Below are 17596 nucleotides of genomic sequence, written 5' to 3'. Positions count from 1 at the left end.
TCCTCATCTCTCCCAAGTGGTCATTCTCTCTTTCTCCCCTTACCCATCTGTCTATCGCCTCCTTTGAATTCCATGCTGTCACAGTTACCAGCCCTTTCAAGCTTAACATCCTTATCATTTATCGCCCTCCAGGTTCCCTTGGAGAGTTCATCAATGAGCTTGATGCCTTGATAAGCTCCTTTCCTGAGGACGGCTCACCTCTCACAGTTCTGGGTGACTTTAACCTCCCCATGTCTACCTTTGACTCATTCCTCTCTGCCTCCTTCTTTCCACTCCTCTCCTCTTTTGACCTCACCCTCTCACCTTCCCCCCCTACTCACAAGGCAGGCAATACGCTTGACCTCATCTTTACTAGATGCTGTTCTTCCACTAACCTCATTGCAACTCCCCTCCAAGTCTCCGACCACTACCTTGTATCCTTTTCCCTCTCGCTCTCATCCAACACTTCCCACACTGCCCCTACTCGGATGGTATCGCGCCGTCCCAACCTTCGCTCTCTCTCCCCCGCTACTCTCTCCCCTTCCATCCTATCATCTCTTCCCTCTGCCCAAACCTTCTCCAACCTATCTCCTGATTCTGCCTCCTCAACCCTCCTCTCCTCCCTTTCTGCATCCTTTGACTCTCTATGTCCCCTATCCTCCAGGCCGGCTCGGTCCTCCCCTCCCGCTCCGTGGCTCGACGACTCATTGCGAGCTCACAGAACAGGGCTCCGGGCAGCCGAGCGGAAATGGAGGAAAACTCGCCTCCCTGCGGACCTGGCATCCTTTCACTCCCTCCTCTCTACATTTTCCTCTTCTGTCTCTGCTGCTAAAGCCACTTTCTACCACTCTAAATTCCAAGCATCTGCCTCTAACCCTAGGAAGCTCTTTGCCACCTTCTCCTCCCTCCTGAATCCTCCTCCCCCTCCCCCCTCCTCCTCCCTCTCTGCAGACGACTTCGTCAACCATTTTGAAAAGAAGGTCGACGACATCCGATCCTCGTTTGCTAAGTCAAACGACACCGCTGGTTCTGCTCACACTGCCCTACCCTGTGCTTTGACCTCTTTCTCCCCTCTCTCTCCAGATGAAATCTCGCGTCTTGTGACGGCCGGCCGCCCAACAACCTGCCCGCTTGACCCTATCCCCTCCTCTCTTCTCCAGACCCTTTCCGGAGACCTTCTCCCTTACCTCACCTCGCTCATCAACTCATCCTTGACCGCTGGCTACGTCCCTTCCGTCTTCAAGAGAGCGAGAGTTGCACCCCTTCTGAAAAAACCTACACTCGATCCCTCCGATGTCAACAACTACAGACCAGTATCCCTTCTTTCTTTTCTCTCCAAAACTCTTGAACGTGCCGTCCTTGGCCAGCTCTCCTGCTATCTCTCTCAGAATGACCTTCTTGATCCAAATCAGTCAGGTTTCAAGACTAGTCATTCAACTGAGACTGCTCTTCTCTGTATCACGGAGGCACTCCGCACTGCTAAAGCTAACTCTCTCTCCTCTGCTCTCATCCTTCTAGACCTATCGGCTGCCTTCGATACTGTGAACCATCAGATCCTCCTCTCCACCCTCTCCGAGTTGGGCATCTCCGGCGCGGCCCACGCTTGGATTGCGTCCTACCTGACAGGTCGCTCCTACCAGGTGGCGTGGCGAGAATCTGTCTCCTCACCACGCGCTCTCACCACTGGTGTCCCCCAGGGCTCTGTTCTAGGCCCTCTCCTATTCTCGCTATACACCAAGTCACTTGGCTCTGTCATAACCTCACATGGTCTCTCCTATCATTGCTATGCAGACGACACACAATTAATCTTCTCCTTTCCCCCTTCTGATGACCAGGTGGCGAATCGCATCTCTGCATGCCTGGCAGACATATCAGTGTGGATGACGGATCACCACCTCAAGCTGAACCTCGGCAAGACGGAGCTGCTCTTCCTCCCGGGGAAGGACTGCCCGTTCCATGATCTCGCCATCACGGTTGACAACTCCATTGTGTCCTCCTCCCAGAGCGCTAAAAACCTTGGCGTGATCCTGGACAACACCCTGTCGTTCTCAACTAACATCAAGGCGGTGGCCCGTTCCTGTAGGTTCATGCTCTACAACATCCGCAGAGTACGACCCTGCCTCACACAGGAAGCGGCGCAGGTCCTAATCCAGGCACTTGTCATCTCCCGTCTGGATTACTGCAACTCGCTGTTGGCTGGGCTCCCTGCCTGTGCCATCAAACCCCTACAACTCATCCAGAACGCCGCAGCCCGTCTGGTGTTCAACCTTCCCAAGTTCTCTCACGTCACCCCGCTCCTCCGCTCTCTCCACTTGCTTCCAGTTGAAGCTCGCATCCGCTACAAGACCATGGTGCTTGCCTACGGAGCTGTGAGGGGAACGGCACCTCAGTACCTTCAGGCTCTGATCAGGCCCTACACCCAAACAAGGGCACTGCGTTCATCCACCTCTGGCCGGCTCGCCTCCCTACCACTGAGGAAGTACAGTTCCCGCTCAGCCCAGTCAAAACTGTTCGCTGCTCTGGCTCCCCAATGGTGGAACAAACTCCCTCACGACGCCAGGACAGCGGAGTCAATCACCACCTTCCGGAGACACCTGAAACCCCACCTCTTCAAGGAATACCTAGGATAGGATAAAGCAATCCTTCTGCCCCCCCCCCCCCCTTAAAAGAGTTAGATGCACTATTGTAAAGTGGCTGTTCCACTGGATGTCATAAGGTGAATGCACCAATTTGTAAGTCGCTCTGGATAAGAGCGTCTGCTAAATGACTTAAATGTAAATGTAAATGTATAGAAGATCAAAGAACAACAAAGAAGGTGGGGAAAGATAAGCAACCCAACACTTACATGCGACTTCTGCTATCAGAATACGAAGATCGCATTGAATAGACGGGTCTAGATGCACAAAAGTGGCTTTGCGGTGGGATTGTGTTCAGATCTGACTGACCACTTCAGAAGGTGGTCAGGGATGCATTGTGTACAGATTTCTCCTCAGTCTGGATGCAATCAGGCTACCGAAAGTGCATACAGTGGGCGACATCATCAGCACTCCTCCCACAAGTCTCCAGAAAACTTTTCATTATAAGGAGGAAATGCTATCCAGCTAGCTAAAAATATTTTTTGTTTGGCTAGAGTTATGCTAACCCGTTTGCAATCCCTTTAGTGTTGCTTGCTAGCTTGCTGGCTAGACACAGAGGTTAGCTGGTTAGTTTGCTACAGTAGTTAGCTACTGCCATCAGTTGTTGTTGTTGTGTTAAGATCATATTTAGCCTATTCCACTATTTGTAGAATACATACGGGCATTTGAATATAGAGCAGGAAAAGGGAACCCGGACACACCGTGGATACGGTAGGCACATTTCAAAGTAGGTGAAGATGCACGACGTGTTTCGAATTCCATGATCAGAATACTAAAGCTGCATGAACTGTCAAGTCTAGACACGGCCTGACACACACACACACACATCTCTACTGCATGCCTCCTCTCCCTCAGAGACCTAGACCAGAAAGAGAAGGAACGGTAGAGCAGAAAGACTCAGAGAAGAGGATGAAAGGAGAGGAAGACATTTGATATTATCAGAGCCCAGCAGAGAGTGAGTGAGAGCAGAAGAAGTCATTTGTGGGTGTTTTGTTGTAGGGCGGCGTCATGAGGTGTAGAGGTTATAGCAGGGGCTCATGGGACTAGAGAAGTGCATTAAGGGCCACGTGGCGTTTGGCCCTGAAAACCCAGCTGCCCATGGAATTCATTCAGAATTATTGCAGTATATTCCTCAAGAGACTACAGAGTCCTAGTGTGAGAAATGAATAACGGTATCTATACGGTACAGATATCAGTGAGGCAGGCCGTGTCCCAAAAAACCCTATTCCCTATGTGTTGCACAACTTCTGACCAGAGCTTGGTAGTGCACTATGTAATGGATAGGGTGCCATTTAGGACACAGTCATAGCTAACCTAGCTAATGGACAATTACATTTTATGTAATAAAATAACATGGGAAATTTTCTCGCTCGTCCGATTCAAAGGGTCAACCATCCCTGAAATGAGCCGAAATCCAGAGACAAAAAATGTAAGTTTTCTTTCTGTCCATGTACAATGAAGTCTGTTTTACAAAACTGGTTTAAATAAACAATTCCTCCATTGTCCACCCAAAGGCTTGCACTGACAGCTTGTCACAATTAATGCCTGTGAGTGGCAAGGTGCTGTCAAGATCCAGAACAGACACACAGATGGACATACACACAGACGGGCCAACCTGGTCTCAGAGCGTTTGTATTATTTTGTGACAAAATCTGAGACACTCCAATTAGTATGATATGTTACATTTTGTATGGTATGTATTATTTTGTGGATGTACATCACCCATTTCAAATCAAATCAAATTGTATTGGTCACGTACACATGGTTATTGCGAGTGTAGCGAAATGTTTGTGCTTGTAGTTCCGACAGTGCAGCAATATCAACAAAATATATGGATGAGCAATGACCGAGCGGTATAGGCAAGATGCAGTAGATGGTATAATATACAGTATATACATATGGGATGAGTAATGCAAGATGTGTAAAAATCATTATTACTATATGTTAGAGTGGGCAATGATTTCAAGTCTGTATGTAGCCAGCAGCCTCTCTGTGTTAGTGATGGCTGTTTATCAGTCTGATGGCCTTGAGATGGAAGCTATTTTTCAGTCTCTCGGTTGGTAGCGGGGTGAACAGACAGTGGATCGGGTGGTTGTTGCCCTTGATGATCTTTTTGGCCTTCCTGTGACATCGGGTGGTGTAGGTGTCCTGGAGGGCAGGTAGTTTGCCCCCGGTGATGCATTGTGCAGACCGCACCACCCTCTGGAGAGCCCTGTGGTTGTGGGTGGTGCAGTTGCCGTACCAGGTGGTGATACAGCCCAACAGGATGCTCTCAATAGTGCATCTGTAAAGGTTTGTGAGGGTTTTAGGTGACACGCCAAATTTCTTCAGCCTCCTGAGGTTCAAGAGGCGCTGTTGTGCCTTCTTCACCACACTGTCTGTGTGGGTGGACCATTTTAGTTTGTACGTGATGTGTACGCCGAGGAACCTTCTCCACTGCTGTCCCGTCGATCTGGATAGGGGGGTGCTCCCTCTGCTGTTTCCTGAAGTCCACGATCATCTCCTTTGTTTTTTTGATGTTGAGTGAGAGGTTGTTTTCCTGACACCACGCTCCGAGTGCCCTCACCTCCTCCATATACAGTAGGCTGTCCCGTCGTTGTTGGTGATCAAGCCTACTACTGTTGTGTCGTCTGCAAACTTGATGATCAAGTTAGAGGCGTGTATGGCCATGCAGTCATGGGTGAACAGGGAGTACAGGAGGGAGCTGAGAACGCACCCTTGTGAGGCCCCAGTGTTGAGGATCAGCGGAGTGGAGATGTTGTTTCCTACCTTCACCACCTGGGGGCGGCCTGTCAGGAACTCCAGGACCCAATTGCACAGGGCAGGGTTGAGACCCAGGGCCTCAAGCTTAATGATGAGCTTGGAGGATAATATGGTGTTAAATGCTTAGCTGTAATCAATGAACAGCATTCTTACATAAGTATTCCTCTTGTCCAGATGGGATAGGGCAGTGTGCAGTGTTATGGCGATTGCATCGTCTGTGGACCTATTGCAAATTGCAGTGGGTCTAGTGCAAGGGGGGGGCACTTCAATCCGGCCCACGAGACATTTTTAAAAAATGCAGCCCTCCGTTGAATTTCAAAATCCCTATTTTTTTTAGACCAGGGGTGGTCAAAATCCCGAGTTTGACCACCCCTGGTCTAGGGTGACAGGTAAGGTGGAGGTGATATGATCCTTGACTACATTTTTGTCATTTAGCAGACGCTCTTATCCAGAGCGACTTACAGTAGAGTGCATACATTTTATTACATACTGAGACAAGGATATCCCTACCGGCCAAACCCTCCCTAACCCGGACGACGCTATGCCAATTGTGCGTCGCCCCACGGACCTCCCGGTTGCGGCCGGCTGCGACAGAGCCTGGGCGCGAACCCAGCCCAGCCTGGGCGCGAACCCAGAGATTCTGGTGGCGCAGCTAGCACTGCGATGCAGTGCCCTAGACCACTGCTCCACCCGGGAGGTCAGTCTCAGACTAGTCTCTCAAAGCACTTCATGATGACAAAAGTGAGTGCTACGGGACGATAGTCATTCAGTTCAGTTACCTTTGCCTTCTTGGGTACAGGAACAGCAATTTCGTATTAAATGTTCAAAATTTGCATAACGTACTATATGTTACGATCTGCAAAACCTGCGATATGTTGTGAATTCTGGCTAGCTGGCTAACGTTAGCTAGCTGGCTAATGTTAGCCAGGCTAGGAGTTAGGGGTTAGAGTTAGGGTTAGGGTTAAGTTATGGAGTTGGGTTAGGGCAGGGGTGTCAAACTCATTCCACGGAGGGCCTAGTGTCTGCAGGTTTTTGGTTTTTCCTTTCAATAAAGCCCTAGACAACCAGGTGTGGGGAGTTCCTAACTAATTAGTGATGTTAATTCATCAATCAAGTACAAGGGAGGAGCGAAAACCCGCAGACACTCGGCCCCCCGTGGAATGAGTTTGACACCTGTGGGTTAGGGGAAGGGGAAGGGTTAAGGTTAGGGGAAGGGTTAGCTAACTTGCTAAGTAGTTGCAAAGCAACTCAAATGCTAAAGTCATCTGTGATGAGATTCGAACTTGTTTCTTTGGGTTGCTAGACATTCGCGTTATACACCCACTCATCCACCCCGACCAACCACCTGACTTTCATTTTTTCCTTAAATAACCATCTGTTTGATGTAACCATACCAAACGTAACATATCATACTAATTTGAGTGTCCCAGGTTTACATTTCCTCTGTTACGTCTAGTCTACGAGACCAGGCTGCACACACAGACAAACACACACACCTCCCCGTCCTCCTCTTCAGTTAGTCTCTAGAAGTGCTGGAGCCTCTGGCCAGGTCACTGCCTCCATACTGACAGCTCTGTCAGCCTGCAGGGCTCAGGAAAGAGTGTGTGTTAGAGGAGGCTGGTGGGAGGAGCTATAGGAGGACAGGCTCATTGTAATAGCTGGAATGGAATATATGGAACGGTATTAAACCTATGGAAACCACATATTTGACTCTGTTCCATTTATCCAATTCCAGCAATTACAATGAGTCCATCCTCCTATAGCTTCTCCCATCAGCCTCCTCTGGTGTGTATGTGTAGTCATACAGAATATGTGCAGTGTCTTTACACCTGTGTGTGTGTGTGTGCGCCTGCCTCTGTGTGTTTGCTGATTGTGGATTCTAACTCTGCGCTGCTCTCCCAGGGACGGTGCACAAACAGACAGAGACTCCAAGAGCGCTCCCTCTCTGTCTTTCAGGAGGAGAGACAGCCACTGTTCAAATATGGTTTGAAGCCTCTGTGGCAGAGTGCAAAGAAACAGACAGCTGCAGCAGAGGCCTCACACACCTCCTCTCTTCCTCTCTCTTTCAAATCTCTATGCTTTGAGACTCACTCTTTTCAAAGAGAGCAGAGTGACTTTGTTCAATGAGCTTCAAGTACATTGCTGTGTGACTGTTAGCAGGGGTGTCATGCCCATAGGGGGCACATGCCCCTCAGATTTGTCCTTTTTAAATAAATACAAAATATACACATAATGTTTTGTAGAATTTTGTTGTTGTTTCTCTGTAATGCTACTAGCCACCTAGCAATTTTTTAAAAGTTGGTTTCATCTAAAACAGATGGGTTCCCAATCTCCCAACCTCATGACTAGCTATCAAGAAGCCATTTCAGACTATCAATCAAATTAGAGTAGCTAGCTTGTCTAACTATCTTAGCTGGCATGCCTGCTGGCACGGTTGTTAGACTTTAGAAAAGCAAGCAGTTACTAAATGTACTGAAGACTTACATTCTTTTCAAGATTTTACCCAGATTTTAGCAGAGATGTAGAGAAGCATATTTAGTTAATACATTTTTTTAAAGTAGTCAGGAGGATACAGACAGCTCAAGAGGTATGCTTAGATATCTTGATCTACTTCTCCAGAGTCGGATTAACTCGTAGATATCATGTTTATGTCTTTTTTTTTGTTTATGTGTTAACGCAATGACGAAGTCTATGGTAACTGCTAGCATGCTAGTAGATACCATAGACGTCCAGGCATTGCGCCAATGCTAGTTAGCAAAGCAGATAAAGATATCTAAGCATACCTCTTGAGCTGACTCATTGCCAAAATCCCAAAGTATCCCTTTAAGTATAATGAGTGTGGCTGTAAATTGCAGGAAAATGCTGTTTTCAGGATGTTTTTTTTTGTTGCTAAATTCACCAACACAGACTGGGAGGCCTTGTTCCCCTCCAGATCACTCACCAGCCATCCAATGTACTTTGTGCCCCCTCAGATGTTTGGGGTGCATGACGCCCTTGTCTGTTAGGCTACAGTAAACTAACACTACAGTAGGGAAGGCATTTCTTCAACGTTGTGTGGGTCGTTGCATTGTATTGCTCACTAACCCCACTGACTTCATCCTTTCAAAGCAACTATTATAGAGGGATTTATTCTCAAGGGAAATATTGAGGCTGGCGGAATCCTTTGCAATACATTATCTCAAATGTCAGAGGTTTACTTTACGGAAATAATGGCTTCATTTCAGTGCATTGACGCTATACATTCATTTCAGTGCATTGGGTGCATATGTTTATTTGACTCCATTGGATATACATACATTTTAGTGAATTGAGAGTATTTGTGTGTTGGGTACATATGTTTAATAGAGTGCATTGGGTGCATGTGCTGTGCTGCTGTCACAGCCTCCTGTGGGGACTGGGGCTGGGTTTAAAAATACGAAATAAAATATAGGACAAAACACATCACGACAAGAGACACACCACATAAAGAGAGACGTAAGACAACAGCATACCATGGTAGCAACACAATATGGTAGCACCACAACGTGACAGCAGCCCGGCATGGTAGAAGCACAAGACATGGTACAAACATTATTGGGCACAGACAACAGCACAAAGGGCAAGAAGGTAGAGACAACAATACATCCCGCCAAGCAGCCACATGTAACGATATTCATCTTCGGATGAAGAGTAGTCATCGGACCAAAGCGCAGCGTGGTAATTGTTCATGTTATTTTTATTAAAACAGAACACTAAACAAAATAACAAAGAGAATGAAACGAAACAGTTCTGTCTGGTACAGACACAAAGACAGAAAACAACTACCCACAAAACACAGGTGGGAAAAGGCTACCTAAGTATGTTTCTCAATCAGAGACAACGATAGACAGCTGCCTCTGATTGAGAACCACACCAGGCCAAACACATAGAAATAGACAACATAGAACAAAAACATAGAATGCCCACCCCAACTCACGCCCTGACCAACCAAAATAGAGACATAAAAATGATCTCCAAGGTCAGGGCGTGACACCACAACTATCAGTAAGAGTGTCCATGTATCCTGTCAAATGATTTGTCACATGTGCCGAATACATAAATTATAATGCAAAAGGAATAAAATACACAAGAATGAAGCTATATACAGGGAGGACCAGTACCAAATCAATCTGCAGAGGTATGAGGTATTGGAGGCAAGGTAAGTGACTAGGCATCAGGATAGATAATAATACGAGTTGTAAAAAAACAGAGTAGCGGCAGCATATGGTGTGTGTGTGTGTGTGTCAGTGTAGTGTGTGTGAGTGAATGTTTATTTACAGTAGTGTGTATGTATATAACTATTTCGCATTCCTATTGCTATTTAGCAGTCTTATGGTTTGAGGGTAGAAGCTGTCTCGGAGCCTGTTGGTCCGAGAGCCGATGCTCCAGTATCGTTTGTCAGAGGTAGCAGAGTGAACAGTCTATGGCTTGGGTGGCTGGAGTCTTTGGCAATGTTTCAGTCCTTCCTCTGACGCTGCTTGATACAAAGGTCTTGGATGGCAGGGAGCTCGACCCCAGTGATGTATTGGGCTGTCCGCACCACCCTCGTTAGCGCCATGCGATCGAGGGTGGGGCTATTGCCATACCGAGCGGTGATGCAGCCAGTCAAGAGGCTCTTGATGGAGCAGCTGTATTACTTATAGCCTCCTGAGGTGGAAGAGGTGCTGTCGTGCTTTCTTCACGACTGTGCGTGTGTGTGTGTGGACCATGTTAAGTCCTAAGGGACGTGGACGCCAAGGAACTTGAAGCTCTCGACCCGCTCCACAAAAACCCTGTTGATGTTGATGGGGGCGTGCTCTCCCCTCTTTCTCCTGTAGTCCACAATTAGCTCCTTGGTCTTACTGATGTTGAGGGAGAAGTTGTTGTCCCGGCACCACACTTCTAAGTCTCTGACCTCCTCCCTGTAGGCTGTCTCATTGCCGTCAGTGATCAGGCCTACCACCTCAACAAACTTGATAATGGTATTGGGGGTCAGCGTGGAGTGGTGTTGTTGCCTACCCTCACCACCTGGGGACGGACTGTCAGGAAGTGGAGTGGGTAAGGTATCTGGGATGATGGTGTTGATGTGTGTTATGACCAGGCTTTCAAGCATAATTACAGACTGGGACAAGGAGAGATTAAGACTGTCAATGAAGACACTTGCCAGCTGGTCTTCGCATGCTTTGAGAACACACCCTGGTATTCCGTCTGGCCCGGCGGCCTTGCGAGTGTTTACCGGTTTAAAACTTTTATTCACAACGGCCAACGAGAGCGAGATCACACAGTCATCTGGAACAACAGGGGCTTTCACGCAAAACTCAGTGTTGTATTCTTCGAAGCAAGCATAAAAGGGATTTAGCACGTTTGGGAGTTCTGCATCACTGGGCAAATCATAGTTGGGTTTCCCTTTCTAATCTGTTATGATCTGCAAGCCCGGCCACTGCTAGCCTCTGCTAGCGTCAGAGGCGGTGTAATAGGATTCCACCTTCCTCCTATATTGTCCTTTTTCATGTCTCGTCAGAGCTCGTCTCGGCCATGTCCGTGTCCCGTTCATTGTAAGCGGTAGCTCTAGCCTTTAGCCCAGCGTGGATATTACCTGTAATCCGTGTTTTTTTGGTTTGGATACCTTCTTATAGTCACTGGTCACCATAGCAGCACCCACTCGTAGCAGGCGCTCCAGCAGGTATATTTCCCTGGTCACCCCCAAAGCCAATTCCTCCTTTGGCCGCCTTTCCTTCCAGTTCTCTGCTGCCAATGACTGGAACGAATTGCAAAAATCACTGAAGCTGGAGACTCATATCTCCCTCACTAACTTTAAGCACCAGCTGTCAGATCAGCTCACAGATCTCTGCACCTCTACAGAGCCCATCTGTAAATAGCCCATCCAACTACCTCATCCCCATACTGTTATTTATTTATTTTATTTTTTGCTCCTTTGCACCCCAGTATCTCTACTTGTACACTCATCTTCTGCACATCTATCACTCCAGTGTTTAATTGCTAAATTGTAATTATTTTGCCACTATGGCCTATTTATTGCCTTACCTCCCTTATCTTATCTCATTTGCACACACTGTATACCCTTATCTTATCTAATTTCCACACACTGTATATAGACGTTTTCTATTGTGTTATTGGCTGTATGATTGTTTATTCCATGTGTAACTATGTGTTGTTGTTTGTGTCGCACTGCTTTGCTTTATCTTGGCCAGGTCGCAGTTGCAAATGAGAACTTGTTCTCAACTAGCCTACCTGGTTAAATAAAGGTGAAATAAAAAAATTAAAAAAACTGTAGGGACGTCGTCTTTGCACTTATTGATTAAAACCGTGACTGATGTGGTAACCTCCTCAATGCTATTGGATACCGGAACATATCCCAGTCTGTATGCTAGAAAAACAGTCTTGTAGCCTGGCGTCTGTTTCATCGGACCACTTCTGTATTGAGTGTGGCACTAGTAACCTATGAACTGAGGGTTGGGCGTGTGTGTGTGTGTTTGTGTGTGTGATGGTGGGGAGATCTGACAAACGTTGACGCACCAAAGGCAGAGAGCATGACTGGCATTTTCATCTGAGGCCCATGCACTGAGCTTTGATGATCAAGATAACCACAGCTGCATGGACCGACTACACGGAGATCGACTTAAACTCCTCCACAGCACGGGCGCTTGGGTTGCTAGAATGGAGATTTTCTGAGAAGCCACGTGTACAGTTTGTGTGTAGGTTTGTTTACATGTACAGTATACGGTGTGTATGAGGAGAAATGCTGATGTTTGTAAGATATGGTCGACAGAGAAACCTAATAGTCTCCAAAGGAGTACGCCTCATCTTTCCTATACATTTTCATTGTACATTTCCGAGTATGTTATTCAGGCAGACTTTAATACGAAACAAAGAAAACATAGGAGCTTGTCTCAGTCGCTCTCCTCTCTCCTCTCTCTCTCCCCCTCCTCCCTCCTCTCTCTCCCTCTTCTCTCTCCTCTCTCCTCTCTCCTCTCTCATCTCTCCTCTCTCTCATCTCTCTCATCTCTCCTCTCTCTCCTCTCTCCTCTCTCTCCTCTCTCCCCTCTCTCCTCTCTCCTCTCTCCTCTCTCCTCTCTCCTCTCTCTCCTCCCTCCTCCCTCCTCTCTCTCCCTCCTCTCTCTCATCTCTCCTCTCTCTCTCCTCTCTCCTCCCTCCTCTCTCCCTCCTCTCTCTCATCTCTCCTCTCTCTCTCCTCTCTCCTCCCTCCTCTCTCCCTCCTCTCTCCTCTCTCCTCTCTCCTCCCCCCTCTCTCTCCCTCTTCTTTCTCCTCTCTCCTCTCCTCCCTCCTCTCTCTCCCTCATCTCTCTCATCTCTCCTCTCTCTCTCCTCCCTCCTCTCTCCTCTCTCTCCCTCCTCTCCTCTCTCCTCTCTCCTCCCTCCTCTCCTCTCTCCTCTCTCTCCCTCCTCTCCTCTCTCTCCCTCCTCTCCTCTCTCCTCTCTCTCCCTCTTCCCACAGGGAAGTTCACGTGCATCGAGGTGCGTTTCCACCTGGAGAGACAGATGGGTTACTACCTGATCCAGATGTACATCCCCTCTCTCCTCATCGTCATCCTCTCCTGGGTCTCCTTCTGGATCAACATGGACGCCGCGCCCGCTAGGGTGGCACTGGGCATCACCACTGTGCTCACCATGACCACCCAGAGCTCCGGTTCTAGAACGTCTCTGCCTAAGGTGGGTCGGGTGCAGAGTATGCGAGAGTGTTAGTGGGGGTGCGGGTGTGTGGGTTGGCAGGAGAGTGTGTTGTGTGCATCACCACTGTACTCACCCAAAAAAGTGTCCCTTCTTCAGGGCTGACTGTCCGTTGTTGATTTGTGGTCTGGGTACAGGGTGACTTTTTCTGTTTGCTTAACGGAGCCTTGTAGTGAGCAGTATTGCAGAGATCTTACAAGATTGAATGTGTTGCATTGTTTATACACTCTTGTGACAGCTAAATGATCTCAAATAGACTGTATAAAGAGTTACCTAAAGAGAGATATCCATTAAGACATGATATGAAAGCGATGTTCTGAGATATGTAAATGCCCCGGCTCGTATTCAGAGAATTTCTGTCTGTATGGAGCATCTCAGTACGGTTTAATACATCTCATCCCAAAGGGCTTGTGTATATATGTTTGGGATTCACCCATGTAGAAGAACAAAATACTGGCACTTACTTGTTAAATGACAAGTTCAGAATTTTTAGACTTACTGTAAAACCGAGGATACAATTTTCTCCTGGGCCATAGACTACTGTCAAGGTCAACTTTAAAATAAATCTAAATCAAAAAATACCTAACTTGTCCTTTTACCCTTGAGTAGTATTTAGTGTTCTGTATGCATTAAAGGATAATGCAGTATAGGATATGGAATGTTCTGTTACGTACCTTAATTAAGCATTCAGCAAGAAGACGTTTTTACACCGTCATGATATAAGTGATTGCATATCGATTTTCTTGAAAAATTAAACGGTAACATCATGACAGACTAAATATTAAAGGTCCAATTGTCAGGGTTGTGTGCGGAGAATATTTGGAGTCAAACGCAGGACACAGTGTTGGGCGAAACCACAGTGTTTTACTCAAATAAATGCACAATTCCACAAATGGAAAATAAACAGATACATACACGTATCAACTACAACACCTAACGCACAAACAATCACGGACAAAACAGAAATGAAAGCCAGAGGGTTAAATAGGGAACATGATGGGGGAATTGAAACCAGGTGTGTATAATACAGACAAAACAAAACGAAACTGAAAAATGGATCGATGGTGACTAGAAAGCCGGTGACGTCGACCGCCGAACACCACCCGAACAAGGAGAAGGGCCGACTTCGGCGGAAGTCGTGACACCAATGCAGCTGTTACCTCCAATATCAAATCATTTCTGGGTAACAATTAAAATAATTGCTTCTTAGCAAAGAGCTATTTCTCAAGCAAGAATTTTGCTAGGACTGTCTGGGGGTGGTCTGAGTGGGGAGGGGGAAAACTGAAAACTAGCTGTTATAGGCAGAGAGGCTTTTGAACTCTCTTTCTTATTGGTCTATTAACTAATTTACCGCCTGGTGATATCACCAGGGATGCCAAAACTCCATCCCACCAAAACAGGCTGAAATTCCAGATGGTCTTTTCAAACAGCTCTTACACATAATTTTCACAATTTCACAGCATTATTCCAACCTAATAGTGTGTAAATATATATAAAACACAGACAAATATAGTTTTGTGCCTTTAAAACCTTACATATACGGGCCTCCCGGGTGGCGCAGTGGTCTATATATAGCTGTGCCACTAGAGACTCTGGGTTCGCGCCCAAGCTCTGTCGCACGGTGTTTCCTTCGACACATTGGTGCGGCTGGCTTCCGGGTTGGAGGCGCGCTGTGTTAAGAAGCAGTGCGGCTTGGTTGGGTTGTGCTTCGGAGGACGCATGGCTTTCGACCTTCGTCTCTCCCAAGCCCGTACGGGAGTTGTAGCGATGAGACAAGATAGTAACTACTGACAATTGGATATCACGAAAATTGGGGAGAAAAGGGGGTAAAATTCAACAAAAAAATAAATAAATAAATAAAATAACCTTACATATAGTATAGGTGGTATCAAGATAAAAACAACTAAATACTCAATGACACATATGTGATATTTACACGTATTATGTATTCTCATACACTCCTAACATACTCCAGATTATGTAACAGCATCAATCCAATCTCTGTGAAATGAAAACATAAAACAAGCTGCAAACTTGGCCAGACAGTTGAAATCCTATGAAATTCTGCCAGACTATGTCAGACTATTCATTCTCTCAACTCCTTTGTCTCCGTCTGTCAGTCTGTCTCTGCTCTCTGACTGTGTGACTGTGACTTTGTCTCCGTCTGTCAGTCTGTCTCTGCTCTCTGACTGTGTGACTGTGACTTTGTCTCCGTCTGTCTGTCTGTCTGCTCTGTGACTGTTGTTCCGTCTGTCAGTCTGTCTCTGCTCTGTGACTGTGTGACTGTGACTGTGTCTCCGTCTGTCAGTCTGTCTCTGCTCTCTGACTGTGTGACTGTGACTTTGTCTCCATCTGTCTGTCTGCTCTGTGACTGTGTCTCCGTCTGTCAGTCTGTCTCTGCTCTCTGACTGTGTGACTGTGACTTTGTCTCCGTCTGTCTGTCGGTCTCTGCTCTCTGACTGTGTGACTGTGACTTTGTCTCTCTGGTGTTGTAGGTATCCTATGTGAAGGCCATCGACATCTGGATGGCGGTGTGTCTGCTCTTCGTATTCTCCGCTCTGCTCGAGTACGCCGCCGTCAACTTTGTCTCCAGGCAACACAAGGAACTCTTAAGACTCCGCCCGCGGAGAACGAAGAAGAAGGTAACGTTTACAGACCAATCTAGAACACGTTCGTCGAATCAGAGCGTGAACAAACAACAATGACTGCATATTGCCGTTATGGTGTGGTTCCTTAAGGAGCTCTGACGCTGAAGTACGTGGTCACAAAGCACCCTCTGAATAACTCCTATCTCAATGCTTTAGCACCTAACAAATAATGAAACAAGCAATTCTATCCTTCACAGATATATCCTTCTCAGACATACAGTACTGAGTATACCAAACATTAGGGACACCTTCCCCTTTTGCCCTCAGAACAGCCTCAATTCGTCGTGACTCTACAAGGTGCCAAAAGCGTTCCACAGGGATCTGGCCCATGTTGACTTCAATGCTTCCCACAGTTGTGTCAATTTGGCTTGATGTCCTTTGGGTGGTGGACCATCCTTGATTACACACGGGAAACAGATGAGCGTGGAAAACCCAGCAGGGTTGCAGTTCTTGGCACAAACCATTGTACCTGGCACCTACTACCATACCCTGTTCAAAGTTACTTAAATCTTTCCCCTTGCCCATCTTTTGCCTTGGCACAGATACACAATCGATGTCTCAGTTGTCTCAAGGCTTAAAAATCCTTCTTTAACCTGCCTCCTCCCCTTCATCTACGCTGATTAACAAGAGACATCAATAAGGGATCATAGCTTTCACCTGGATTCACCTGGTCAGTCTGTCATGGAAAGAGCAGGTGTTCTTAATTTTCTGTCCACTTAGTGTGTACGTTGAGAGTTAATACCACAGATTGTATTATATTGGATTGCTATTGTAAAGAGCTTGTAGCACTGTAGTCCATGAAACAAGCAGTGTAACATGAAATGTTGTCTGAAGACTGTCTGAGGATGTTGAGAAATGTCAAAAGATGAGGTTGACAGAGGAGTTTTGGGAATTAGTCGACCAAAAATGTGACTTGACGGATGTAGGGGCGGCTTAGTGGCCTTGACTCTGTGGTTAATTGGGTTTCTGGCCTTTTGGATATTTTAAAAGATTAAGACGGAAAAGTCCAATTATACGCTGTCTGTCACTAAATCGGGCCCTAGCCTGGACTCTGGGCCTGGGTCAGAAAAATCATGTCTCTATGGTCAAAAGGCTTGCTTATTTAGGTTATTGAAGCTATTTATCCAGGCAATTCAGTTGCGAACAAATTCTTACTCATGAAAGTAGACTACAGAAAGTTAGCATACTCTTTGTATTCAGACTCGGCAAAACAACATGGCCTTGTTTGACACAATGAAAAAGTTGATGCACAACAGCAAAGCAACTTCCCCAACAGGTGCAATGTTCTACCATCCACCTTTGAGTCAACACTGCTCCCCTGTGGCCATATACCGTTACTACACCAACCTGTCGTGCACCAAGGCTAAAACTTCCAATGTTTACTTCGACATGTTTACGACAAAGCTTCCTGAAGGACAGAACGGGTCAGTGTCTGAACATTTGGCTGATGTCTGTGTTTCTTCCTATCCCTCATCCATTAATATAAAATGGAGACACAAAAAAAGACTGCCTCTGTACCAGGGGAAGAGTCCATTTGCTTTATACTCTGTGGATTTTACCAAGGGAAATCGAGATAGAACACGACGAGATAAAGATGAATGAACACTGCTAGTAACCAAGGGGAGGAAAAAGTCACTAAGTGGATAGGGGTCATTGTCAATTCAAATATGCAGAGCTCAGCCTTTCTCTAACTAACTTGAGGTAACCAACTTGTCTAGAAGTCAAATACCAACACACACACACAAAACAATTATGTTATGTTCAATTTCACCTCGCCCAGTTTCTTAAAGCATGGCACAGCTTTCGTTTTGATTCACCTTCTTGTTTGATGTTCTTATCGATTTGCATGTGTTTTTGGCATGT

General features: G+C 46.6%; 1 protein-coding gene across 2 annotated transcripts in view; it reads left to right on the top strand.

The window, feature by feature from the left end:
- LOC129840966 (glycine receptor subunit alpha-3-like) overlaps window positions 1–17596 on the top strand; it is a 116103-nt gene that overhangs the window by 92874 nt on the left and 5633 nt on the right. For both annotated transcript variants that reach the window (XM_055909038.1, XM_055909037.1), the window contains exons 7-8: window positions 12853–13067; window positions 15581–15727. In XM_055909038.1, coding sequence (XP_055765013.1) covers window positions 12853–13067; window positions 15581–15727 — 362 coding nt within the window. The remainder of the gene's footprint in view (window positions 1–12852; window positions 13068–15580; window positions 15728–17596) is intronic.

This window comes from Salvelinus fontinalis, chromosome 42 (assembly GCF_029448725.1).
Source record: "Salvelinus fontinalis isolate EN_2023a chromosome 42, ASM2944872v1, whole genome shotgun sequence".
NCBI lineage: Eukaryota > Metazoa > Chordata > Actinopteri > Salmoniformes > Salmonidae > Salvelinus > Salvelinus fontinalis.
The sequence above is the reverse complement of the archived record's forward strand: the minus strand, read 5'-3'. Positions and strand labels throughout refer to the sequence as shown.